Here is a 25,319-nt window from a genome sequence, read left to right on the forward strand (position 1 = left end):
ACCGCCGCGTACACAGCCCTTCCCAGCAGCCCAACAGGCAGCTTTTGTTTCCCTGCCTCCTGGGGGGGCGCCGCCCTCTGACCTACGTGACTGCGTCCGGGGGCCCCTCTCCTCCGCCTGGGCCTTGGCCTTAGCCTTGGCCGCCCGGCTCCCAGCAGCAAGCTCCCAACCGGCTGCAGCCCAGAGGCAGGCCGGACAATGCCCCCCTAGGTTCCGCAGACACAGGCGGACTCGGGGCTCAGGGCCCGGCCCCCTGCTCCGTCAGCAGGAGATAGAGGCCCCCCCTAAATCCACCTCTACCCTCCCACCCCCCGGGTCCCTTTCCCTCACTTGGATTACCGTCTCTGAGCACAAAGAGGGAGACGGGCAAAGGTTTCCATGGTCCGGCTTTTTGTTGTTTTTTGCTAATCTGCACCTGAGAATTTTGTTTTTTATTGATTTCTTTCTTTTTTCTTTTGGTTAATCCTCACCTGAGGATATTTTTCCATTGATTTTTAGAGCAAGTGGAAGGGAAAGGAAGAGAGAGAGAGAGAGAGAGAAACATCGATGTGAGAGAGACTCATCAATTGTTTGCTTCCTGCACTTGCCCGGACCAGGGCCGGGGATCGAGCCTGCAACTGAGGTTCATGCCCTTGACCGGAATCAAACCCAGGACCCTTCAGTCTGCAGGCCATTGCTCTATCCACTGAGCCAAACTGGCTAGGGCTCTATTAATTTTTTTTTAAAATATATTTTATTGATTTTTTACAGAGAGGAAGGGAGAGAGATAGAGAGCCAGAAACATCGATGAGAGAGAAACATCGATCAGCTGCCTCCTGCACACCCCCCCACTGGGGATGTGCCCACAACCAAGGTACATGCCCTTTCCCGGACTCGAACCCGGGACCCTTCAGTCCGCAGGCCGCCGCTCTATCCACTGAGCCAAACTGGCTAGGGCTCCATTCATTTTTTTTTAGAGAGAGAGTGGAAGGGAAGGAGGGAGGGAGGGAGAGAGAAACATTGATGTGAGAGAGACGCATCGATTGGCTGCCTCTGGCACACACCCGGACCAGGGCCGGGGATTGGACCTGCCACCCAGGCACATGCCCTTGACCAGGAATCAAACCCGAGACCCTTGGTGTGTGGGGCGATGCTCTAACCACTGACCCACGTCATGCCTGGTTTAGGCCCTAAAACACAGCGTTCCCCGCGCGACGGGCTGTCTGGATCCGGCCGCCTGGACCCCGGGTGTGTCATATGCCCCTCCCTGCCCCCGCCTTGTTGCTCAAGTAGGTGGAGTCCATCGAGTTCAGCGTCTGGGACATCGGCGGCCCGGCCAGCATGGCCACCGTCAACCAGTGCTTCTTCACCGACAAGGCCCTGTACGTGGTGGTGTGGAACCTGGCGCTGGGCGAGGAGGCCGTGGCCAGCCTGCAGTTCTGGCTGCTCAACATCGAGGTGAGAGCCCCGGCCCCACCGTCCTCGGGCCTCGGACACCCCAGGGCCCGGCCGCTTCGCTAGAGCGCCCCCCCATTGACAGAGAAGGAGAAAAAGGAGAAGAAATGGTCAGGAAGACGCGCTTGGCATCTTTTTTTGTTGTTGTTAATGCTCAGCTGAGGGTATTTTTTCCATTGATTTTTATTTATTTTTTTTAAAATATATTTTATTGATTTTTTACAGAGAGGAAGGGAGAGAGAGAGAGAGTTAGAAACATCGATGAGAGAGAAACATCGATCAGCTGCCTCCTGCACATCTCCCACTGGGGATGTGCCCTCAACCCAGGTACATGCCCTTGACCGGAATCGAACCTGGGACCTTTCAGTCCGCAGGCCGACGCTCTATCCACTGAGCCAAACCGGTTTTGGCTCCATTGATTTTTAGAGAGAGTGGAAGGGAAGGAGGAAGGGGGAGACAGAGAGAGAGAAACATCGATGTGTGAGAGAGACATCGGTCAGCTGCCTCCTGCACACCCCCTATAGGGGATGAGCCCGCAGCCAAGGTACATGCCCTTGACCAGAATCGAACCTGGGACCCTTCAGTCCGCAGGCCGACGCTCTCTCCACGGAGCCACACTCGCTAGGGCCCTTCTCCCTTCATTGAAGAGCCCCTCACTATTGGGTAAAAGGCGATAGGGCTCCCCTCTCAGGTGGAAAGGTGACAGACCCGTATGCAGCTGCACTGTCTGAGGCGACCAGAAACCCAGCCCCTGGGGGAGTCCCGGGGGGCCCCAGGCACCCCTCCGTCAGAGCCTGACACCCCCTGGGGGTTTACAGACAGGCGTGCAGTGGGGGCCCTGGGTGAGTGACAGGCTCAGGGCCACAGGCGTCCAGGTGGGCACACCTGCGCACCTGGCAGGGGGCTCCCCTCCCCGGTGCAGGCGACGGGGCAGGTGCTCAGCCCAGCCCGGGGCCGGGGGGGGGGTCCTCTGTCGCAGGCCAAGGCCCCGAACGCCGTGGTGCTGGTGGTGGGAACCCACCTGGACTTGATCGAAAGCAAGTTCCGCGTGGAGAGGATCGCGACGCTGCGGGCCTACGTGCTGGCGCTCTGCCGCTCCCCCTCGGGGTCCCGGGCCACCGGCTTCCCGGACATCACCTTCAAGCACCTACAGTGAGTGTCCCGGGCCGGGCCGTCTCGCTCCCTCTGACCTCACCTGTGGCTGTGGCTGCTGGTCCCTGTCTTGTCCACCTTCCCTGCAGTACCTGGGATCTGCCTGCAGGGGGCGCCGAACCAAGGGCTGGGCTCCTCTGGGGCATCTTCTGGCTTAAAGGGCTGCAGACCGGCCCTAGGGAGGGCGAGGAGCCGCGAGAGGTGTGGCAGGGCAAGGCACCGTCTCTGTGCGTCCTTCCTGGGTCACCCCACCAGCCCTGTGGCCAGCGCTGAGCCTGCACGGCCCATCCCATGTGGCTGAGCATCGACTTAGGAACCAGGAGGTCACGGTTCGATTCCCGGTCGGGGCACTTGCCCGGGTTGTGGGCTCGATCCCCAGTAGGGGGCGTGCAGGAGGCGGCTGCTCAGTGATTCTCTCTCATCATGGATGTTTCTCCCTCCCTCTCCCTTCCTCTCTGAAATCAATAAAAAATATATTTCGCTCTCACAGCGAGATTTCCTGCAAGACCCTGGAGGGCCTGGAGGGGCTGCGGCAGCTGATTTTCCACGTCACGTGCAACATGAGGGACGTGGGCAGCACCATCGGCTGCCAGCGGCTGGTGGGGAGGCTGGTGGGTACCGCAGGCTCCCTGGGCCCAGTGCAGGCAGCCTCTGGGGGGAAAGGGAGGGATGGGCGGTGAGGCCCCCCACCTGCTCAGGGCGCAGGAGGGCAACGGCCTGCCCACCTGCCCACCTGCCCCAGGTCCCCAGGAGCTACCTGAGCCTCCAGGAGGCCGTGCTGGCGGAGCATCAGCGCCGCAGCCTGAGCGACGACGTGCAGTACCTGACGGACAGGCAGCTGGAGCAGCTGGTGGAGCAGACACCCGGCAACGACATCAGCGACTACGAGGACCTGCAGTCCGGTGGGTGGGCCGCGGGCAGGGGGGAGGGGTAGAAGGGGATGGCCGCGGGCACGGGGCCCTGGAGAAGGGTCCCCGCTCTGCGCCTATCTGCAGAGGACCGCAGGTGCACCGCGGGGATGGAGTTTGGGGTCACAAATTGACTTTTTAAAAATATGCCTCTATTTTTTTTTAATTGCTTTTCTTTTTCTTTTCTTTTTTAATATATTTTATTGATTTTTTACAGAGAGGAAGGGAGAGGGATAGAGAGTTAGAAACATCGATGAGAGAGAAACATCGATCAGCTGCCTGCTGCACACCCCCTACTGGGGATGTGCCTACAACCAAGGTCCATGCCCTTGACCAGAATCGAACCTGGGACCCTTGAGCCTGCAGGCCGATGCTCTGTCCACTGATCCAAACAGGTCAGGGCAAAAATATGTCTCTATTGATTTCACACGGAGGAAGGGAGAGAGAGAGAAACATCAACGATGAGAGAGAATCATGGATCAGCTGCCTCCTGCATGTCCCCTACTGGGGACCAAGCCCGCAACCCAGGCATGTGCCCTGACCGGGAATTGACCCATGACCTCCTGGTTCATAAGTGGATGCTCAACCACTGAGCCACACTGGTCAGGCCACCAATCAATTTTCATGAACACACGAATTTGCAAAGAGGGAATCCAGCCCTGGCCGGTTTGCCTCAGTGGATAGAGCATAAGCCCGTGGACTGAAAGGTCCCGGGTTCGATTCCCGGTCAGGGCACATGCCCGGGTTGCAGGCTCGATCCCCAGCAGGGGGCGTGCAGGAGGCAGCCGATCCATGGTTCTCTTCATCATTGATGTTTCTATGTCTCTCTCCCTCTCCTTTCCTCTCTGAAATCAATAGAAATAAATTAAAATTTTAAAAAGACAGAATCTGGGAAAAACAGGAATCAATCGTTTCAGCGTATAGGCAGCTGTCACGGGGTGGCCCACTGACCGCAAGGGCCCACGTGTTGGCTGCTTCCTCAGAGGAACGTCTGTCCTGGCCCCCTGACAGTCGGTCACCCCGAATCCCCTCTGCGCTCTGTCTGATACCTCCCCCTCCCCCCCTACCGTGCGCAGCCATCAGCTTCCTCATCGAAACGGGCGCGCTGCTGCACTTCCCGGACACCAGCCACGGCCTGCGGAACCTCTACTTCCTGGACCCCATCTGGCTGTCCGAGTGCCTGCAGCGCATCTTCAGCATCAAAGGCTCCCGCTCCGTGGCCAAGAACGGGGTGATCCGGGCGGAGGACCTGCGCCTGCTGCTGGTGGGGACCGGCTTCACGCAGCAGACGGAGGAGCAGTACTTCCAGTTCCTGGCCAAGTTCGAGATCGCCCTGCCTGTGGCCAACGACAGGTGTGTCCGCAGGCCGGGCTGTGCGGGCGGCTCCCGGGAGGGAGGGGTCGGGGGCCGAGGCGGCTGGGGCCTCGAACCGGGTTTGCCCAGAGATGGGCCGTGGTGACCTCCAGCCCGTTCGGCTGGCTGTTTCTTTCCATGTGCGGGTGTCTTTTTTTGTTGTTGTGAGTCCTCACCCGAGGATATTTTTTCATTGATTTTTAGAGAGAGTGGAAGGGACAGGGAGGGACAGAGAGAAACATCCATGTGAGAGAGACGCATCAATGGGCTGCCTCCTGCATGAGCCCCAACCAGGGCCCGGGCCGGGAGGAGCCTGCAATCGGGGTACGTGCCCTTGACCGGAATCAAACCCGGGACCCTTTGGTCTGCAGCCAGGGCACACGCCTGGGTTATGAGCCTGATCCCCCATTAGGGGGCGTGCAGGAGGCAGCCGATCCATGATTCTCTCTCATCATTGATGTTTCTCTCTTCTTCTCCCTTCCTCTCTAAAGTCAATAAAACCTTTTTTGTAATCCTCACCTGAGGATATTATTCCATTGATTTTTAGAGAGAGGGAAAGACAGAGAGAAATATTGATGTGAGAGAAACACATCCATGGGTTGCCTCCTGCTCATGCCCTGCCCAATCAAGGCCCTGGCCAGGGAGGAGCCTGCAACCGAGGTATGTGCCCTTGACTGGAATCGAACCCAGGACCCTTCAGTCTGCAGACCAACCCTCTGTCTACTGAGCAAAACTGGCTAGGGCTCAATGAAAACTTTTAAATATATGTAAAAATAATAAAAAGAAAGAAAGAAAAAGAAATACGTATATGTAAAAGTAAATGTCAAAAAAATAAAGCAATCAACAAATGTATGTGAACCTGAAGATTGCATTGAAAGAAAGAAAGAAAGAAAGAAAGAAAGAAAGAAAGAAAGAAAGAAAGAAAGAAAGAAAGAAAGAAACACGCCCAAGGCTTGGCTGGAGCCTGCCCCTCACAGCCACTGAGGGGGGGGCGGGGGGTACCTCCCACTTCCAGCTGTTTGCATGCGACTCACGGCCAAGAACAGCTGAGCGAGCGACACGGTGATGCAGCGCTTTTCCGCAGAGCGAGAGCGCGGGCACCCAACGCCCCTCTTTTGCACAAACAGCCCCCTCTGGCTTTAAAGGCGGCCGCGCCGTCTCCCTTCGCCAAGAGCAATAAACAGCGGGGAGAGCCAGCAGACGCTCTGACCCCAGCATGGGCATTGTCCTCGGACCCGTGCAGCTGTGTTTGTTATTCCTCGGCCGCGTCCCAAGTTCACTGTGAGCGGTTCCCCCGTCCCGGCCCCGTGTGCAGGGCAGCCCCGTCACGGCGGCGTATGGGCTCTGTCTGGCGCGTTTAGGACCACAGATGGTTTCAGGTCTTTTGCCAGCCGTGGTCTCGCCTCTTGTCTTGGCGACCTCGCTGGATACATTCACGGTGCCCATCCTCATGTTCTCTTGGAGCATGTATTCTTTTAAAAACATATATGTTTGTGTGGGGTTTTCCTATTGGCTTCAGAGAGGAAGGGAGAGAGGGGGAGAGAGAAACATCCATGATGAGAGAGAATCATGGATCGGCTGCCTCCTGCACGCCCCCTACTGGGGATCGTAGCGCACAACACGGGCATGTGCCCTGACTGGGGATCAAACTGTGACCTCCTGGTTCCTGGGTCGATGCTCAACCACTGAGCCACACCAGCCACTGGGGGGACATTGGAGCACTTATGCCTCACATGGAAACGGCTCTCTTTCGAAAAATAAAATTCCAAGGCCTTAGAAAGAAGGCCCCTTTCTACCGGGGTTAGGGCCCGGCCACAGAACTGAGGGTTCACAGTGCCATTTATTTATTTATTGGGGGGATATTTTTATTTATTTATAGTAATGGGATGCTTTTCTCATTTTTAGAGAGGGTGGAAGGGAGGGGGGGAGACAGTGAGGGAGAGAAACATCGATGTGAGAGAGACACGTCGATGGGTTGCCTCCCGCACGTGCCCCAACCAGGGCCGGGGATCGAGCCTTGACCAGGAATCGAACCCGGGACCCTTCGACGGCTCACGGAGCCCTTCGGTGCGTTTCAGCTACCTCCTGCCGCACCTGCTCCCGTCCAAGCCCGGCCTGGACACCCACAGCATGCGGTACCCCACGGCCAACACCGTCCAGAGGGTGTTCAAGATGAGCTTCGTGCCTGTCGGCTTCTGGCAAAGGTTCATAGCGCGGATGCTGATCAGCTTGGCGGAGATGGACCTCCAGGTAGCGGCGGTTTCTCCGTGGGGGCGGGGGAGGGGAGGATGCAGGTAAGGCACCTGCCGCCGGGCCCTCACGGGAGAGAGATGCCCTTGGCTCGAAGGGTTTGACCAAAAACTGTTTTCCCGCCCGGCCGGCGTGGCTCGGTGGTTGAGCGTCGACCTATGAACCAGGAGGTCACGGTTCAGGGTCAGCGCACAGGCCCGGGTTGCGGGCTCCGTCCCCAGGAGGGGGCGTGCAGGAGGCAGCCGATCCATGATTCGCTCTCATCATGGATGTTTCTCTCTCGCTCTCCCTCTTCCTCCCTCTCTGAAATCAATAAAGAAATATTTTTTTAAAAAAAAAGAAAAAGAAACCATTCTTTCCCCAGCATCACAGTCCAGGAGAGAAAGCATGTGCCCTGATCGGGAATCGAACCGTGACCTCCTGGTTCATAGGTCGACACTCAACCACTGAGCCATGCCTGCCGGGCTGTAGTTCCCTCATTTCTTCAGATACATTTTTGCTCGTAAAATCAGGGAGGGACAGACTTGAACAATCTCTGGGGGAAGACCTTCGCTCGAGCCCACAACCCGGGCATGTGTTCGCAGGATGCCCTAGAGCAGTGATGGCGAACCTATGACACGCGAGTCAGAGGTGACACGCGAACTCATTTTTTTGGTTGATTTTTCTTTGTTCAATGGCATTTAAATATATAAAATAAATATCAAACACGGCACCAGTTAAGTTAGGGTTTTTCAAAATGCTCCACACCGAGCTCAAAAGGTTCGCCATCCCTGCCCTAGAGGCCCCTGCCCATCACGCAGATGTCCCCTGGGCAGCTGGATGCGCGGGGTGGGAAGACGGGGTGCGGGAGACCGGGATCAGTTGTCATGATGGGGCCCAGCTGCCGGCTGCGGAGCTCTGCCCGGGGCCGGCGAGGGGCTCGGGGTCCTGACGCCGGGCCTGCCTCTGTCCCGGCAGCTGTTCGAGACCAAGAAGAACAGCAAGAGCCGGCACCGGAAGGTCACCATCTACAGCTTTGCCGGGAATCAGAGGAATCGCTGCAGCACCTTCCGGGTGAAGAGGAACCAGACCATCTACTGGCAGGAAGGCCTCCTGGTCACGTTCGACGGGGGCTACCTCAGGTGGGTGCCCGGATGGGGCCTCCCCCGGGGGACGGGGGGGACCGGCCACCGGGTGTCCAGCTCTGCTCCCGAGAGCGGCTCATGATGGCAGCTTGTGAGAGAGAGGGTGCCCGGGCGCCCACGGTTTGGGGATCATTGGGAGGATGGCACCGAGCTTTTCCCACGTGCCTTGCTCTCTGCATCGCCTGCCTGTGGCCGCTCCTGTGGACTAGCCTTTTGTAATAACCGGTGCTCTCGTTCCTACCCTTGTCAACGGTCCCCGGCATCCCTCAGCCAGGAAAAGGGGACGTTCCATGGAATTTATTAGATCAGGGGAAAATGATGGCCCAGGAAGCCACTGTTTTAAAGGAAGCGCTTACGCCCTGGCCGGTGTGGCTCAGTGGATAGAGCGTCGGCCCGCGGACTGAAGGGTCCCGGGTTCGATTCCGCTCAAGGGCACGTGCCTCGGTTGCGGGATCGATCTGATCACCCTGGTCTGGGAGGCACCCAATCGGTGTGTCTCTGTGTTTCTCTCCCTCACATCTGCTCTCTCTATAAATCAATGGGAACATATCCTCGGCTGAGGATTAAAAAATAAATAAGTAAGTAAATAAAGGAAGAACCTACTGCTATGCTGGAGGAAGTTCCTCGCAAAGAAAAGTGGGAGGGAGAGGGAGAGAGAGAGAGAAACATCCATGATGGGAGGGAGTCATGGATCGGCTGCCTCCTGCACGCCTCACACTGGGGATGGAGCCTGCAATCCAGGCACGTGCCCTGACCGGGAATCGAACCGTGACCTCCTGGTTCATAGATCAACACTCAACCACGGAGCCACGCCAGCAGTATATTTACAATGAGTTTTTCGAAATATTCTACAGTGAGAAAAGCAGGGAGTAGGGGAAGGTGACTTCCTTCAAGGGCCTGATCTGGCCCATTCTCAGTGCCTGCTGCTTTCATGGCGATGCTTCTAGTTCAGGGTCACGGTGGCCACTTGGCCGATGAGAATGCCGTGGTCCCAAGAAGAAAGACCATTCCCAGGTCGCACCTGAGGGCCAGGTCCCTTGCTGCAAAGCCCTCAGGCTGTTCAGGTCGCCATGTCGGGGGGCCGTATGGGGACAAGGCAGGGCCATGCACACAAATACAGAAATGCAGGATCCCCCCCTCCAACCCCAGATAGTCCTGCCCGGGCACGAGGAGCCTGGGGGCCCCTGGGAGTCGGTCCTCACCCCAGGGGCAAAGAGATGTCCCAGGGCCCTGCACGGTCCGATTACAGGGGGCTCCTCCTTGTCTCTGGCGGCAGCGTGGAGTCCTCGGACGTGAACTGGAAAAAGAAGAAGAGCGGAGGAATAAAAATCATCTGCCAGTCGGAAGTGAGGGACTTCTCCGCCATGGCCTTCATCACGGACCACGTCAACTCCTTGATCGATCAGTGGTTTCCCGGTAAGAGAACGTTTGTTTGTTTTAATATTTTTTTTAATGATCTCAGAGAGGAAGGGAGAGGGGGAGAGAGAAGCATCCGTGATGAGAGAGAATCATGGATCGGCTGCCTCCCGCACGCCCCCTACTGGGGATCGAGCCCACAACCGTCCTGACCTGACCGGGAATCGAACTGTGATCTCCTGGTTCCTAGGTCGACGCTCGACCACTGAGCCACGCCAGCGGAACTAAGAGGAAGTCCTTGAACCCTGTCTTTATTCGTGTTAGTGTAGCGCCTCTTGAACAAGGTGGGTGTGAACCATGGGGGTTCACTCATATGCCAGTATTTTTCGTTGTTCACCCTCACCCAGGCATATTTTTCCATTTATTTTTAGAGAGAGTGGAAGGGGAGAGACAGAGAGAGAGAAACATCGATGTGAGAGAGACACACTGATTGGTTGCCTCCCACACAAAGACCCGACCAGGGCTGGGGATCGAGCCTGCAACTGAGGGACGTGCCCTTGACCGGAATCGAGCCTTCAGTCCACGGGCCGACGCTCTATCCACTGAGCCACACCAACGAGGGCTGGGGATTCCGCCGATGGAGCCACACCCACCAAAGACCCCCCTCCCCCTTCCCTGCCTGCCTTCCACCCCCCAATCCCACAGGAGCTCAGCCACCCACACGGCCCTTTTCAAACCCTTTGACTGTCCGCCCAAGAAAAATACTCTTTGAAGTGACGGTTCGGCCCTCTGTTTGTTTTGATCCGGGAACAGACACGGAACCACGGGGTGTCCTCCAGGGAGGGGGCCACGGGGCAACACTGGGCTGCCTCCTCCCAGGAGCCCTCCCCTTCCCTCTGAAGGCTGGCAGCTGAGCAAGCAGAGAATAGGTCTGTGTGAGCCCGGCCGGTGTGGCTCAGGGGTTGAGCATCGACCTAGGAACCAGGAGGTCTCAGTTCGATTCCCAGTCAGGGCACACGCTCAGGTTGCAGGCTCGATCCCCAGTAGGGGGCGTGCAGGAAGCAGCCGATCCACGATTCTCTCCTCATGGATGTTTCTCTCTCTCTCTCTCTCCCTCTCCCTTCCTCTCTGAAATCCATAAAAATATTTTTTAAGAAGGAACCTAAGTGCAGTAGTCATGTTTCAGGCACAATCTGGGGGCTGACGAGAGCACACAGATCCCCCCCTTCCGGGAAGGCCCCCCACCAGGCTGGGTTTGCAGGTGCTGCCCCGGCAGCCGCCGTCCTCTGAGCTGTCCCCCACTCTGTCCCCCCTTAGCCCTGACGGCCACGGAGAGCGACGGGACCCCCCTCATGGAGCAGTACGTGCCCTGCCCGGTCTGCGAGACCTCCTGGGCCCGGCACGCCGACCCCGGCGAGAAGGCGGAGGGCGTGCAGTACTTCGACATGGAGGACTGCGTGCTGACGGCCATCGAGCGGGACTTCATCGCCTGCCCCAGGCACCCCGACCTCCCCGTGCCCCTCCAGGAGCTGGTGCCCGAGCTGTTCATGACCGACTTCCCGGCCAGGTACGCCGCCCTGGCTGCTGGCGGCTGCTGCAGCCACCGCCTCCCGCCCCATCCCAGGGGACTCTTAGTTATTTATTTATTTTTTGGTTAATCCTTACCCAGGGATATTTTCCCATTGATTTTTTTTAAAATGTATTTTTATTGATGTCAGAGAGGAAAGGAGAGAAAGGGAGAGAGAGAGAAAGAGAGAAACATCCATGATGAGAGAGAATCATGGATCGGCTGCCTCCTGCACGCCCCCTACCGGGGATGGAGCCTGCAACCCAGGCCTGTTCCCTGACCGGGAATCGAACGGTGACCTCCTGGTTCCTAGGTCGACACTCAACCACTGGGCCACACCGGCTGGGCTGCAGCGTGGTTCCTAAATGGGGTCCTTGTCCAGGGGTTGCGGAGCCCGCCGGTCTGAGCAGGATCCAGGGTCCAGCACATGTTCTCTGGGAACTGCAGCTGTGGCCCCACCCCGCCCGCAAGGCGCCACCCTCCTCCCCTGGGCGCGCGGGCGGGTGGGCGCCTGCTCTGACCGGAGCCCCCATGTCCCCCGCAGGCTCTTCCTGGAGAACAGCGAGCTGGAGCACAGCGAGGACGAGAGCAGCGTCCTGGGCCAGGGCGGCAGCGGCACCATCATCTACCGCGCCCGCTACCAAGGCCGGCCGGTGGCGGTGAAGCGCTTCCAGATCAAGAAGTTCAAGAACTTCGCCAACGTCCCGGCCGGTGAGCAGGGCCTGCCTCCTTGCTTTTCTTCTTCCTCTTTTTTTTTTTTTTTTTTTAAATACATACACACTTTTTAAAATGGATTTCAGAGAGAGAGAAACATCAACCAGGAGAGAGAATCCTGGACCGGCTGCCTCCTGCACGCCCCCTACTGTGGGTGGAGCCTGCAACCCGGGCCTGTGCCCTGACCGGACTAGAACCACGCAGGCCGGGCTGTGTCATTTCTGTTCAGACGTGTGCTCCTCCGCTTAACACCCAGCGCGGGTACTGGGGGCCTCTCACCACCGGGCGGCTGAAGGTCACCTGGGCCACTGCCCCTGGCTTGCCATGGTCACCTTGGTGATCTTATAGCCACTGCCCCTCTTGGTAGAAAAATTAGGGCCGTCGAACAATACAAAGAAAGCGGGTCCAAGAGGAAGAGACGAAATTGTAACTTTGTGATGAGCATGTGACTTTCTGCCCAGAAAAACGAAGGGACCGTTGACTGAGCTCTCAGAGTCAGGGAGAGTTTCTTAAAATGGGGATGAGAGAGAGAGAGAGAGAGAGAGAGATATCAAAGATTCTAAAAAGCATATAGCCCAGCCAGTGTGATTCACTGGTTGAGCATTGACCTTTGAACCAAGAGGTCACGGTTCGATTCCCGGTCAGGGCACAGGCCCAGGTTGCGGGCTCCATCCCCAGTATGGGTTGTGCAGGAGCCAGCCGATCCATGATTCTCTCTCATCCTGGATGTTTCTGTCTCTCCCTCTCCCTTCCTCTCTGAAATCAATTTTTAAAAAAAAAAAAAAAATTTCTTTTGAATAAAATGCGTGTGAACTGACGCCGCGCCGCCCCCTGCAGACACCATGCTGAGGCACCTGCGCGCCACGGACGCCATGAAGAACTTCTCCGAGTTCCGGCAGGAGGCCAGCATGCTGCACGCCCTGCAGCACCCCTGCATCGTGTCCCTGATCGGCATCAGCATCCACCCGCTCTGCTTCGCCCTGGAGCTCGCCCCGCTGGGCAGCCTCAACACCGTGCTGTCCGAGAACGCCAAAGGTGCCCGCCGCTCCGGAACCTTCCATGGGGGGAGGGCGGGGGGAGGGGTGCTGGCCCGGCTGGTGTGGCTCAGCTGGTGTGTCTCCTGGTCAACCTATGAACCAGGAGGTCACGGTTCGATTCCCGGTCAAGGGCACGGGCCCAGGATGCAGGCTCGATCCCCAGGGCAGGAGGCAGCCAGTCCATGATTCTCTCTCCTCATTGATGTTTCTCTCTCTCTCTCTCTCTCTCTCTCTCTCTCTCTCTCTCTCTCTCTCTCCCTTCCTCTCTGAAAGCAATTAAAAATACATTTTTAAAACGAATAAATGAAAAAGAAAGGGGACAGTCGTGCTGATGATTGTCTGATGTGTCTTTCTTTGCAAAGATTCTTCGTTCATGCCCCTGGGGCACATGCTCACCCAGAAGACGGCCTACCAGATCGCCGCGGGCCTGGCCTACCTGCACAAAAAGAACATCATCTTCTGTGACCTGAAGTCGGACAACATCCTGGTCTGGTCCCTGGACGTCAAGGAGCACGTGAACATCAAGCTGTCGGACTATGGCATCTCCAGGCAGTCCTTCCACGAGGGCGCCCTGGGCGTGGAGGGCACGCCCGGCTACCAGGCCCCAGAGATCAGGCCGCGCATCGTGTACGATGAGAAGGTACCCAGCTCAGGACCCCGGGCCCGTGTCAGGCAAGCCATGGATGGATGGATGGATGGATGGATGGATGGATGGATGGATAGATGAATGGACAGATGAGTGATAGACGGATGTACAGATGGATGATGGATGGGTGGATGGATGATGGATGGATGGGTGGGGGGATGGATGGATGGAGAGATGGATGGATGGATGGATGGACAGATGAATGGACAGATGAGTGATAGACGGATGTACAGATGGATGATGGATGGGTGGATGGATGATGGATGGATGGGTGGGGGGATGGATGGATGGAGAGATGGATGGATGGATGGATGGACAGATGAATGGACAGATGAGTGATAGACGGATGTACAGATGGATGATGGATGGGTGGATGGATGATGGATGGATGGGTGGGGGGATGGATGGATGGAGAGATGGATGGATGGATGGATGGATAGATGGATGGACAGATGAATGGACAGATGAGTGATAGACGGATGTACAGATGGATGATGGGTGGATGGATGATGGATGGATGGGTGGGGGGATGGATGGATGGAGAGATGGATGGATGGATGGATGGATAGATGGATGGACAGATGAATGGACAGATGAGTGATAGACGGATGTACAGATGGATGATGGGTGGATGGATGATGGATGGATGGGTGGGGGGATGGATAGATGGAGAGATGGATGGTTGGATGGATGGATGGATTGACAGATGAGTGATAGATGGATGTACAGGTGGATGATGGATGGTTGAATGGATGATGGATAAATGGACAAAATGAACAAATGGATGATGGATGGGTGGATGAATGATGGATAAATGGACAAAATGAACAAATGGATGATGGATGGGTGGATGAATGATGGATAAATGGACAAAATGGACAAATGGATGATGGATGGATGGATGGATGGGTGGATGGATGGATATATGGAAAGATGGATGATGATGGGTAGATGGATGATGAATGGGTGGGCAGGTGGATGATGGGTGGATGGATGGATGGAGGACAGATGGATGATGGGTGGATGAATGGATGGATGGATGGAGGACAGATGGATGATGGGTGGATGAATGGATGGATGGATGGATGAGTAGGCTGGAGGGTGGATAGAAAAATGGATGAGGAATGGGCAATGTAGGTGGGTGGAAGGAAGGAAGTACAGATGGACGGACTGGAAGGTGGATGGATAAAGGGACAGAAGGATGGATGGTCAGGTGGTTCGTCATACGTTTGGACAGGTGCAGAGAGGTGGATGATGGGTGGATGGATGGGTGAGTGCCTCCCTTTGCACAGGGCCCCTGATCTCCTTGCCTAAAGGTACCTCCCTTCTCCGTCCACCTGAGGGCCAGCCTGCGAGAGCGGCTGGGCCCAGGGGGGGACCTGACCCGCCTGCCCCCCGCCAGGTAGACATGTTCTCCTACGGGATGGTGCTCTACGAGCTGCTGTCGGGACAGCGGCCCGCGCTCGGCCACCACCAGCTGCAGATCGCCAAGAAGCTATCCAAGGGTATCCGCCCGGTGCTGGGGCAGCCGCAGGAGGTGCAGTTCCACCGGCTGCAGGCGCTCATGATGGAGTGCTGGGACACGAAGCCCGAGAAGGTACCCGGGGCGCAGGGCCTGGCGCCCCGCACCTCCGGCCGCTGTGGTGGATGGAGGCTGTGGGTCTCCCGGGGCCCCGTGGACGGCTGCCCCGAAGGGCTCAGAACCCATAGGGCCACTCCCCGCTGCTCACCTCTTCCAGAAAGAGGTCTTTCCTGCTCCCAAGACGTTCCGATCAGTGCTGTGGGGTGTGTGTCACTCTCAGGACCAGTGAGCTTGCTTTTCCTCTCCAGCGTCTGTGTAGCATCCTCGTGCGGGTAAAGCATGTCCGCCCCTGGATGGCGAGGCGGTCCCTGTGCAGGAGCAGGGGACGTAAGTGGCTCGTTGGAGAGTAACGGGGAGCAAGCAGGTTTGCTCAAGAGAAATAGGAGCCTCATTGTCTTTTTAAAGCCAGTGGCTGTCTGTTTGGTGTGGCTCAGTGGTCAGGGCACATGCCCGGGTTGCAGGCTCGATCCCCAGTAGGGGGCGTGCAGGAGGCAGCCGATCCATGATTCGCTCCCATCCTTGATGTTTCTGTCTCTCCCTCTCCCTTCCTCTCTGACATCAATAATAATATTTCATGACTCGATAATCAATAACGCGAGTTGTTTTCAGAAAAGGCCAGTGGTTTCAAGTTTAAACCACACGGATCACTTTAGAAAGTGCGAGTGTAAAGTGTTGGCAGTAAATGAGGTCTGAGAACATTTCTTTACAAGATTCAATGATTCCGCACTCCTAGGATTAGGGGGTTTAATATCAGAGGTTAGACTAACCTGGTCACGGGAGTTCTAGTTGTCGGAGGGTCTGCTTCTGGTGTCTGTTTTGTTCTCTTGTTTCAGTTGAGTCTTGTGTTGTTTTTTTAATTGATTTTAGAAAGGAAGGGAGAGGGAGAGAGAGAGATAGGAACATCACTAATGAGAGAGAATCATTGATCGGCTGCCTCCTGCTCGCCCTGTAACCCGGGCAAGTGCCCTTGACCAGAATCGAACCCGGGACGCTTCAGTCCGCAGGCTGATGCTCTATCCACTGAGCCGAACCGGCCAGGGCTCAGTTGAGCCTTGAATGAGTAGATTCCACTCCTTCCTTCCTGGTTCAAGATGGTTGGTTTCCTGGGCAGAACGGGCACCCGTCTGGTTGTTGAGTGGCCCCGCTCACGGCCATGGCGGCCTCTCTCCCTCAGCGACCGCTGGCCCTGTCCGTGGTGAGCCAGATGAAGGACCCGACCTTCGCAACCTTCATGTACCAGCTGCCCTGTGGGAAGCAGACCGCCTTCTTCTCGTCCCAGAGCCAGGAGTACACGGTGGTGTTCTGGGACGGCAAGGAGGAGTCCAGGTAAGGCCTTGAGGCTTGCCACTCCCTGCTGGTGTCAGAGAGGGGGCGACCGTGGCGTCGGGGGGCAGTCGTGGGTGACCACGGTGAGAGATGGTTGGTGCATGATGGATTGAGAGCCTGAGGGAGACTCCTCAGGAGAGAAAACTGCCCCGGCCGGTGTGGCTCAGTTTGTTGAGCAGCATCCCATGAACCAAAAGGTTGCCGGTTTGATTCCCAGTCAGGGTACACGCCCAGGTTTTGGGCTCCATCCTTGGTTGGGGCGTGCGAGAGTGCGGGAGGTGGCTGATCAATGTTTCTCTCTCTCTCCCTCTGTCTCTCTCTTAAAAAAAAAATCAATAAAAACGTATTTTAGCCCTAGCCGGTTTTGCTCAGTGGATAGAGTGTCGGCCTGCGGACTGAAGGGTCTCGGATTCGATTCCGGTCAAGGGCACATGCCTGGGTTGCAGGCTTGATCCCCAGTAGGAGGCATGCAGGAGGCAGCTGATCAATGATTGATGTTTCTCTCCCTCTCCCTTCCTCTCTGAAATTAATAAAAATGTATATTTTTAAAAAGCATATTTTTTAAAAAAAGAAAGAACACTGAGCCCACACCTATAGACATGCACATATAGGTCTGTGATTAAGAGAAGCAAAGATGCCCGGCCGGTGTGGCTCAGTGGTTGAGCGTCAACCCGTGAACCAGGAGGTCTGGTTCTGCCCATCGCCGACTCTCCTCCTCCACGGTTGCCACAGGCCGGGCCGGGATGAGGGGGGCGGCCCCGGCCCCGCGGAGCTGACCACGCCATCGCCCCCCCTTGCAGGAACTACACGGTGGTGAACACGGAGAAGGGCCTCCTGGAAGTGCAGAGGATGGGCTGCCCGGGCATGAGGCTCAGCTGCCAGATCAAAGTCCAGAACTCTCTGTGGACGGCCACCGAGGTACCCCCCACCTCTCCACCCCCAGCCCCCGATCCCCCACCCCACGCAGGGCTCTTGTCAGGCAGGCAACCCCGGGAGCCAGATCTACCACCTCTAAATACAGGACACTGGGCCCAGCAGGCTCAGTAGTTGAGCGTCGACCTAGGAACCAGGAGGTCACGGTTCCATTCCCTGTCAGGGCACATGCCCGGGCTGCAGGCTCCATCCCCAGTAGGGAGTGTGCAGGAGGCAGCCGATCCATGATTCTCTCTCATCATGGATGTTTCTCTCTCTCTCTCTCCCTTCCTCTCTGAAATCAATAAAAATATATTGGTTTTCTCTGGGGAGCAGATGATGGGCAATTTCACTTTTCTTCTTTAGACGACCCTGTCGTTTTCAAAGTTTCTACAGAGGACAGAGATGCGACAACTAGCCACCAGAGAGCCTTTAGACGTTTCCTCTCTAAGGCCCGGAGGGTTTCTGAGGCGGAGCGGGCCCCGTAGGGACGTCCGGCCCGCGTCCGCCGGGTCTCACGCCACCCGTCTGCCTCCGCAGGACCAGAAGATCTACATCTACAGCCTCAAGGGCATGTGCCCCTTAAACACGCCGCAGCGGGCCTTGGACACGCCGGCCGTGGTCACCTGCTTCCTGGCGGTGCCTGTGTTGAAGAAGGTGAGGTGTGGGCTGGGGGTGGGTGAGTGCACAGGGTCTGGCTCTCCCTGCCGGTTCTTTTGGGGGCGGGGATGGGGGTGGGGGGGAGAGAGCATAGCTACACCCTCCTGGGTCACCAAGCCCCATCACTGCCAGCCTTAACCTCAGGGCCCTTCCTGTTGGGGAAAACCCACGTGACCAGTAAGACTAAGGGCTCAGTGGACAGCTGTCCATGCAAATACCACAGCCCTGGATTTTGGCAAAATGCTTTTATACTAGTACATATACTAGAGGCCCAGCGCATGGATTCATGCACCGGTGGGGTCCCTCGGCCTGGCCTGCGGGGATCAGGCCGAAACCGGATCTCCGACATCACCCGAGGGGTCCCGGATTGCGAGAGGGCACAGGCCAGGCCCAGGGGCCATACTGGTGCACAATCGGGGCCGGGGAGGGACCGAGGGAGGGCTCCAGGGCCTGTCCAGCCCGTCTCGCCCAGTCCCTATCAGCCAGACCCCAGCAGCAAGTTGACCTACCGGTTGGAGGATCTACCCCCTGGTGGTCAGTGCGTGTCATAGCGAATGGTCGAATGAACGGTCGGACACTTTGCGTAGTAGGCTTTTATTATCTAGGATATTTATTTAGTTTTAAGTTTCCTGTTTTTATTTTTTTATTTGATTACATTTTTTATTGTTGACAGTATTACAGATATCTCCCATTTCCCCCTTAGGTATATATATATATATTTTTTTTATTGATTTCAGAGAGGAAGGGAGGGAGAGAGAGAGAGAGAGAGAGGGAGAAACCTCCATGATGAGAGAGAATCACGGATCGGCTGCCTCCTGCATGCCCCCTCCTGGGATCGAGTCCGCAACCCAGGCACGTGCCCTGAAGGGGCTCTTCCACTCTCTCTTAAAAAGAAGGGAAAAAAACATGTTGGCGGTCATAATCCCATGTCAGTTTTCCCATCTGTAAAATGGGCGTAAATAGAGACTGTGAAAAGGATCTCTGGGCATTAGGTACCCAGAGCTCCAGGCCATGGCGCTGGGTGAACACGAACTTATTCGTACTTTCCGAGGGCCCCGAAATATATTATGCTCTCTGCCCTCCACCCGACATAGGTTCATTTCTTTAAAAAAAAAAAAAAGTCTGAACTCAGCCTTAGAGTCATTTATGACGGTGGCCCCACGGGCAAGGCAGGGGAAGCTCGGGCCCCAAGTGCCGGAGAATAGGACACAAAGCGTCATTTAAGGCCACGGCCGGCCGGAGCCCCCGAGCCAGGGCACCACCGCCCGCACGACCAGAGGGAATAAAACTGGCTCTGTGCAGAGCCTCCCTGCCCGGATACCTGCCCTCGGAGGCCGCGGACGGGACGGCTGACCCCTGCATTCTTGCACGCACTCACACCCAGCCGGCCTGGCGCTCGCTGCCCTGGCTGGGGCCTGCGCCGGGGCTCGATAGAGACACAGCTCCTGTTTGCCTGGGCTGCTACCTGTCCTAAAACCCTGTGAGGATTTCGATAGACATCCTTGTTTGTTTTTTTAATATATTTTATTGATTTTTTTACAGAGAGGAAGGGAGAGGGACAGAGAGTTAGAAACATCGATGAGAGAGAAATATGATCAGCTGCCTCCTGCACACCCCCTACTGGGGATGTGCCCGCAACCAAGGTACATGCTCTTGACCGGAATCGAACCTGGGACCTTTCAGTCCGCAGGCCGACGCTCTATCCACTGAGCCAAACCGGTTAGGGCCATAGACATCCTTTTTGTTGTTCATCTTCACCTTCTTTTTCTTGTTGTTTTTTTTTTAAATATATTTGTATTGATTTCAGAGAGGGAGAGAGAGAAACCTCAATGATGAGAGAGAATCATGGATCGGCTGCCTCCTGCACGTCCCCTACTGGGGATGGAGCCTGCAACCCAAGCGTGTGCCTTGACTGGGATTCGAACCAGCGACCTCTTGGTTCGTTGGTTGATGCTTAACCACTGAGCCACACTGGCTGGGCTGCCTGGGCTGCTTTCTTTCCTAAAACCCTGATGAAGGATTTTGATAAATGTTCTTTTTTGAAAAATATATTTTCATTGATTTCAGAGAGGAAGGGAGAGGGGGAGAGAGAGAGAGAAACATCAATGATGAGAATCCTGAATCAGCTGCCTCCTGCATGCCCCCTACTGGGGATGGAGCTCACAACCCAGGCACGTGCCCTGACTGGGATTCGAACCCTGACCTTCCGGCTCATAGGTTGACGCTCAACCCCTGAGCCCCGCCGGCCAGGCACCCCTGCCTTTTCAAGACCCTTTTTCCTGTTCTCCCGGCAGAATTCCTTCCTGGTGCTGGCGGGCCTGGCCGACGGGCTGGTGGCAGCGTTCCCCGTGGTGCGGGGCGCCCCTGAGGACAGCTGCTCCTACCTGTGCTCGCACACGGCCAACAGGTCCAAGTTCAGCATCCCGGACGAGGACGTGCGGCAGAACCCCTACCCCGTGACGGCCATGGAGGTGGTGAACAGCGGGTCCGAGGTCTGGTACAGCAACGGGCCGGGCCTGCTGGTCATCGACTGCGCCGGCCTGGACATCAGCCGGCGGCTGGAGCCCTACGCGGCCCCGTCGGCGGTCACCTCGCTCGTGTGCAGCTCGGACTGCGGGGGCGAGGAGGTGGTCTGGTGCCTGGACGACAGGGCCAACCTCTTGGTCATGTACCACTCGGCCACCTACCAGCTGTGCGCCCGCTACTTCTGCGGGGACCCGAACCCCGGGAGGGACCTGTTTCCCGTGCGCCCCTCGGGCCTGGAGCCGCCGGACGGCCCCGGGGCCAGCCGGCAGGAGCCCGAGGCGGACTCCATCACCGACGTGAGCATCATGTACAGCAAGGAGCTGGGCACGCAGATCCTGACGCACCAGGACTCGCTGACCGACTACTGCTCCATGTCGTCGTACTCCTCGTCCCCCCCGCTGCGGGCCCCCCTGTCCCCGGACAGTTCCTCCAGCGTCCTCTTCTCCACCGACGGGGAGGGCTCGGACCGGCTGCTCGAGCCCACGGCCGGTTCCGACAGGTCAGAGCAGGAGCTGAGCCCCGTGGACGGCGAGGCGTTCAGCCAGCACCTGCAGGCCGTGAAGGTCCTGGCTGTAAAGGACGTCATCTGGGTGCCCAGGTAGGTCTCCCCACGGCGGGGGGTGCGAGCTTGGGGGTGCCCGTCTCCCGCTCTGACTTTGGGGGCGGAGTGGGGGAAGCTTGGGGACACTGTGGCCATCCATAGGAGCTGCGCCCCCTGTTCTGAAATTGGGAGCAATCTGTTTGTTGTCAAATATACTTTTATTGATTTCAGAGAGGAAGAGGGAGAGACATATCAATGATGAGAGAGAATTATAGATCGGCTGCCTCCTGCACGCCCCCTACTGGGGGTTGGAGCCCACAATCCCGGGCATGTGCCCTGACCGGGAATCAAACGGTGACCTCCTGGTTCATAGGTCGATGCTCAACCCCTGAGCCACGCCGGCCAGGCCAATCTCTTTTTATTTTTTTTAATATGTTTTTATTGATTTCTGAGAGAGAAGAGAGGGAGAGACAGTTAGAAACATCAATGATGAGAGAGAATCCTGGATTGGCTGCCTCCTGCTGGCCCCCTACTGGGGATGGAGCCTGCAACCTGGGCATGTGCCCTTGACCGGAATTGAACCCAGTACCCTTCCGTCTGAGGGCCAACGCTCTAACCACTGAGTAAACCAGTCAGGGCACTAGCTGTATTGTGGGGGTTTTATATTAATTTTTTTTTTTATTGATTTCAGAGAGGGGAGAGAGAAACATCAATGATAGGTGAGAGAGAATCATGGACCGGCTGCCTCCCGCACACCCCCTACTGGGGATGGAGCCCACGATCCCGGGCCTGTGCCCTGAACGGGAATCGAACAGTGACCTCCTAGTTCATAGGCCGACGCTCAACCACTGAGCCACACCGGCCGGGCTGGAGCGATCTCATTGGCAGAGCCAGCCGAGAAGGGCTGTGCTAGCTGAGGGCACCATGGTCAAGTGCGATCGGGTTTCCTGCTGGGAAAGTGCCTGCCGGCCCCGCTCCGGTGCCCCCTGTGCCACTCATTCCATTAGCAGAAGCCCCTTGTTTGTTGCCCTGGGTGCCCTGCCAGCTCCGCTTCCCCTGGCGAGCCGGCCCCGGACAAAGCGCTTCCCCTCTCGGGTTCTGGTTTCGCAGGCGCGGAGGAGATGTTATCGTCATCGGCCTGGAGCGGGACGCGGGCGCCCAGCGGGGCCGAGTCATCGCCGTCTTGAAAGCCCGAGAGCTGACATCAAGGGGGTAAGACGGGACGGCTCTCACTTCCTGGGCTGGGGCGGGGGGGGGGGGGGGGGGGCGGGATCCAGGCCCTCTGCCCCGTCCCTGCACAGTGGCCATCCGTCTGCCCTCCTGTCCTCCCCAAATTAGCGTTACTCCCACCGCCCTGGCCGGTGTTGTTCAGTGGATAGAGCATCGGCCTGCGGACTGGAGGGCCCCGAGTTCGATTCCGGTCAAGGGCACGTGCCTCGGTGGCAGGCTCAATCCGAGGCCCTGGTCTGGGTGGGGCCCCGTGCAGGGAGCAATCTATCAGCGCATCTCTCTCACATCAGTGTTTCTCTCTCTGTGTGTCTCCCGCTCCTTTCCATCCCACTCTCTCTAAACAATCAATGGAAAAATAGCCTTGGGGGAGGATTCACCAAAAATAGTGCGTGTGGTTGGGACCTGGTGCGGGGTGTTGGCCTAATCCACGGCCCTGTGTTCCCTAAGCACGTGGACAGGGAGAGCTTCGGGAAAAGAATCCTGATGAGGCAGGGCCGTTAAGCTCAGGCCCAAATCCGTCCTGGGCCCTTGGAGAGCAGGAGTTGGAGTGGATGGTGTTTTCTGCACCCTTTGGGGTCTGAGACCCATCACGAAACACAGCTGCTCTGAGGGGATCGGGGTTCTTCCCGGGAGTCGGTCCCTTACAGACAATCCCTGGGATCCTAAACTAATGCCCTTGGCTTGCCTTTTTATTTATTTATTTTTTTGAGTATATTTTTATGGATTTCAGAGAGGAAGGGAGAGGGAGAGAGAGAAACATCAATGATGAGAGCGAATCATGGATCGGCTGCCTCCAGCACGCCCCCTACTGGGGATCGAGCCCACAACCCGGGCAGGTGCCCTGACCGGGAATCGAACCGTGACCTCCTGGTTCACAGGTCAGTGCCCAACCATTGAGCTACATGGGCCGGCCTTGCGCATCTTTCGATGGGTAGGCCTCTGCCCACAGGCTGCACCCCCAGGGAGAAGCAGGGCACTGAAACACATGGGTGGGGCCCAGCTGGTGTGCCCCGGTGCCCCCCTAGGCCATGCTCTGGCCTCCCGAGACGGTACAGGGCGAGGGGCCCGGCCTGACCTCGTGGGCACCCCGGTGAGTGTTCTCAGACCCCGCCCCCTCTCCGCAGGGCTCTGGTGGATGCGGCCGTGGTAGCCAAGGACACCGTCGTGTGTGGCTTCGAGGACGAAAGCAGCGAGTGGTGCCTGGCCGTGTGGCGGGGCTGGGGCACCCGGGAGTTTGACGTCTTCTTCCAGGCCTACGAGGAGCTGGGCCGGCTGGAGGTCTGTGGGCGCAAGAGGAGGTAGCGCCCGCCCGCGGAAGAAGGAGCATCGCCCCGGCCTGGCTGGCCCAGGCCTGCGGGCTGCCCCCTCCACCTGCCGCCACAGCCCTCCTCTGCGGACCCAGAAGAGAAACCGAGTTCTCCCACGTACGGCTTGCTGCTAAGAAGTGCTGAGACGTCCCCGCCCCAGCCCTGGCCGGTGTGGCTCAGTGGACAGAGCGTGTCGGGCCTGCAGACGGAAGGGTCCCGGGTTCGATTCCGGCCCAGGGCACGTACCTCGGTGGCAGGCTCCTCCCCGGCCGGGGCCAGGCCCTGGTCGGGGAGTGTGCAGGAGGCAACCCGTCGATGTGTTTCTCTCACATCGATGTCTCTCTCTGTCTCTCCCTCTCTCTTCCGCTCTCTCTAAAAATCCGCCGGTGAGGATTCACCAAAAAAAAAAAAAAGGAAAATGAAGCCCCCACGCCAGCAGTGGTTTCGGGGTTCTCTGCTTCTCCAGGGCAGTCGCCTGGCTACCCCCACCCCTCATGGCTGCTTTTACAGCCCAGGGGACCACGCTTTCGCTTCCAGGAGAAGAGGGGGCCCCTGGTCTGGGCCCGGACACAAAAGAAGGGGGGCTGGGCCTCTCCGGCATCCAGGGCCGGGGATGGAATTACACGAGCCGCTCTCCGTCGGGAGGCACTTCAGGGCAGAGCGGGAGGCGCGCTGTGACCCCTTCCCCTTCCCCTGGTGCCCCCCCACCCCCACACCCGTTTCTAAATACATTTCACAAGCTCCCCAGTCCCCCAGGCCTGGGGCCCTGCTAGGGAAAGCTGCCTGCGATCATGTGTCTGCAGCTCAGCAAAGTCTGTGTCAAAAACTCCTAGAAGGACCCTCGGGGAGCGAAACTATGGCCCAATCTGGGGAATGAATAAATGTCTTGAAGTGGCCCCCACCCATTCCCGGGAAAGCCAAGCGCTGGGCCAGCCCGGCTCAGCCTTGACGGGTACCTTCCTCTTCTGCGGACAAAAGGACCCAGCGGCAGGACTTGGAGAAAGGGCCTGTGTTTACAGTTTTGTCCAATCAGCTGCCACCCCAGCCCCATTCTGTTTGCACAGGACAATCTTGTTTACCCTTTGGCCAAATCGCGGGCTTGCGCGGGGCCGTGGGGCCCCTGGTTGAGCAATTGCATCCTAAGGGGTTTATGGCAAATGACGCGTTTGCTCAATCAACGTGGACCACACGCACCAGGCTCCGCGCGGAGGAGACCTCGGATGGTCAAGGGGCTTTTGTGGGCGCACCCGTGGGCGCGAGTGCAGGCATCTGCGTGGTTTCCCAGGTAACCATCCGAGGCTGCTTAAACCCAGAACGGGAGCCTGGACCGATCCATCACGCGCCCCATTCAGGTGGTTCATCTTTCTTCCAAAGTTTAATTATGAAAATCAAACTAGAGATCTGTGGGGTGTGCGGGCCCATGGGAACTCCTTTTATCTGAAAGTAAACAGACTCCCAAGAAAGGAGGCTGGCCCTGGCCGGTGTGGTTCAGTGGCTAGAGTGGCGGCCTGCGGACCGAAGGGTCCCGGGTTCGATTCCGGTCAGGGCACATTTCCTGGGTTGCGGGCTCGATCCCCAGTAGGGGGCGTGCAGGAGGCAGCCGATCCGTGACTCAGTCTCATCATTGATGTTTCTCTCTCTCTCTCCCTACCTCTCTGAGATCAATAAAAATATATATTAAAAAAAAAAAAGAA

General features: G+C 57.4%; 1 protein-coding gene across 3 annotated transcripts in view; it reads left to right on the top strand.

Moving 5' to 3' along the window:
- LRRK1 (leucine rich repeat kinase 1) overlaps window positions 1-25,319 on the top strand; it is a 53,620-nt gene extending 28,301 nt beyond the window's left edge. For all 3 annotated transcript variants that reach the window (XM_059678304.1, XM_059678303.1, XM_059678302.1), the window contains exons 16-34: window positions 1,273-1,437; window positions 2,414-2,586; window positions 3,077-3,197; window positions 3,329-3,488; window positions 4,571-4,847; window positions 6,926-7,097; window positions 8,055-8,218; window positions 9,498-9,637; window positions 10,895-11,144; window positions 11,689-11,855; window positions 12,696-12,893; window positions 13,258-13,535; window positions 14,944-15,138; window positions 16,298-16,449; window positions 17,250-17,367; window positions 17,902-18,018; window positions 20,316-21,145; window positions 22,199-22,300; window positions 23,443-25,319. In XM_059678304.1, coding sequence (XP_059534287.1) covers window positions 1,273-1,437; window positions 2,414-2,586; window positions 3,077-3,197; window positions 3,329-3,488; window positions 4,571-4,847; window positions 6,926-7,097; window positions 8,055-8,218; window positions 9,498-9,637; window positions 10,895-11,144; window positions 11,689-11,855; window positions 12,696-12,893; window positions 13,258-13,535; window positions 14,944-15,138; window positions 16,298-16,449; window positions 17,250-17,367; window positions 17,902-18,018; window positions 20,316-21,145; window positions 22,199-22,300; window positions 23,443-23,620 — 3,957 coding nt within the window. In that variant the 3' untranslated portion in view covers window positions 23,621-25,319. The remainder of the gene's footprint in view (window positions 1-1,272; window positions 1,438-2,413; window positions 2,587-3,076; window positions 3,198-3,328; window positions 3,489-4,570; window positions 4,848-6,925; window positions 7,098-8,054; window positions 8,219-9,497; window positions 9,638-10,894; window positions 11,145-11,688; window positions 11,856-12,695; window positions 12,894-13,257; window positions 13,536-14,943; window positions 15,139-16,297; window positions 16,450-17,249; window positions 17,368-17,901; window positions 18,019-20,315; window positions 21,146-22,198; window positions 22,301-23,442) is intronic.

Source organism: Myotis daubentonii, chromosome 21 (genome assembly GCF_963259705.1).
Source record: "Myotis daubentonii chromosome 21, mMyoDau2.1, whole genome shotgun sequence".
Lineage (NCBI taxonomy): Eukaryota > Metazoa > Chordata > Mammalia > Chiroptera > Vespertilionidae > Myotis > Myotis daubentonii.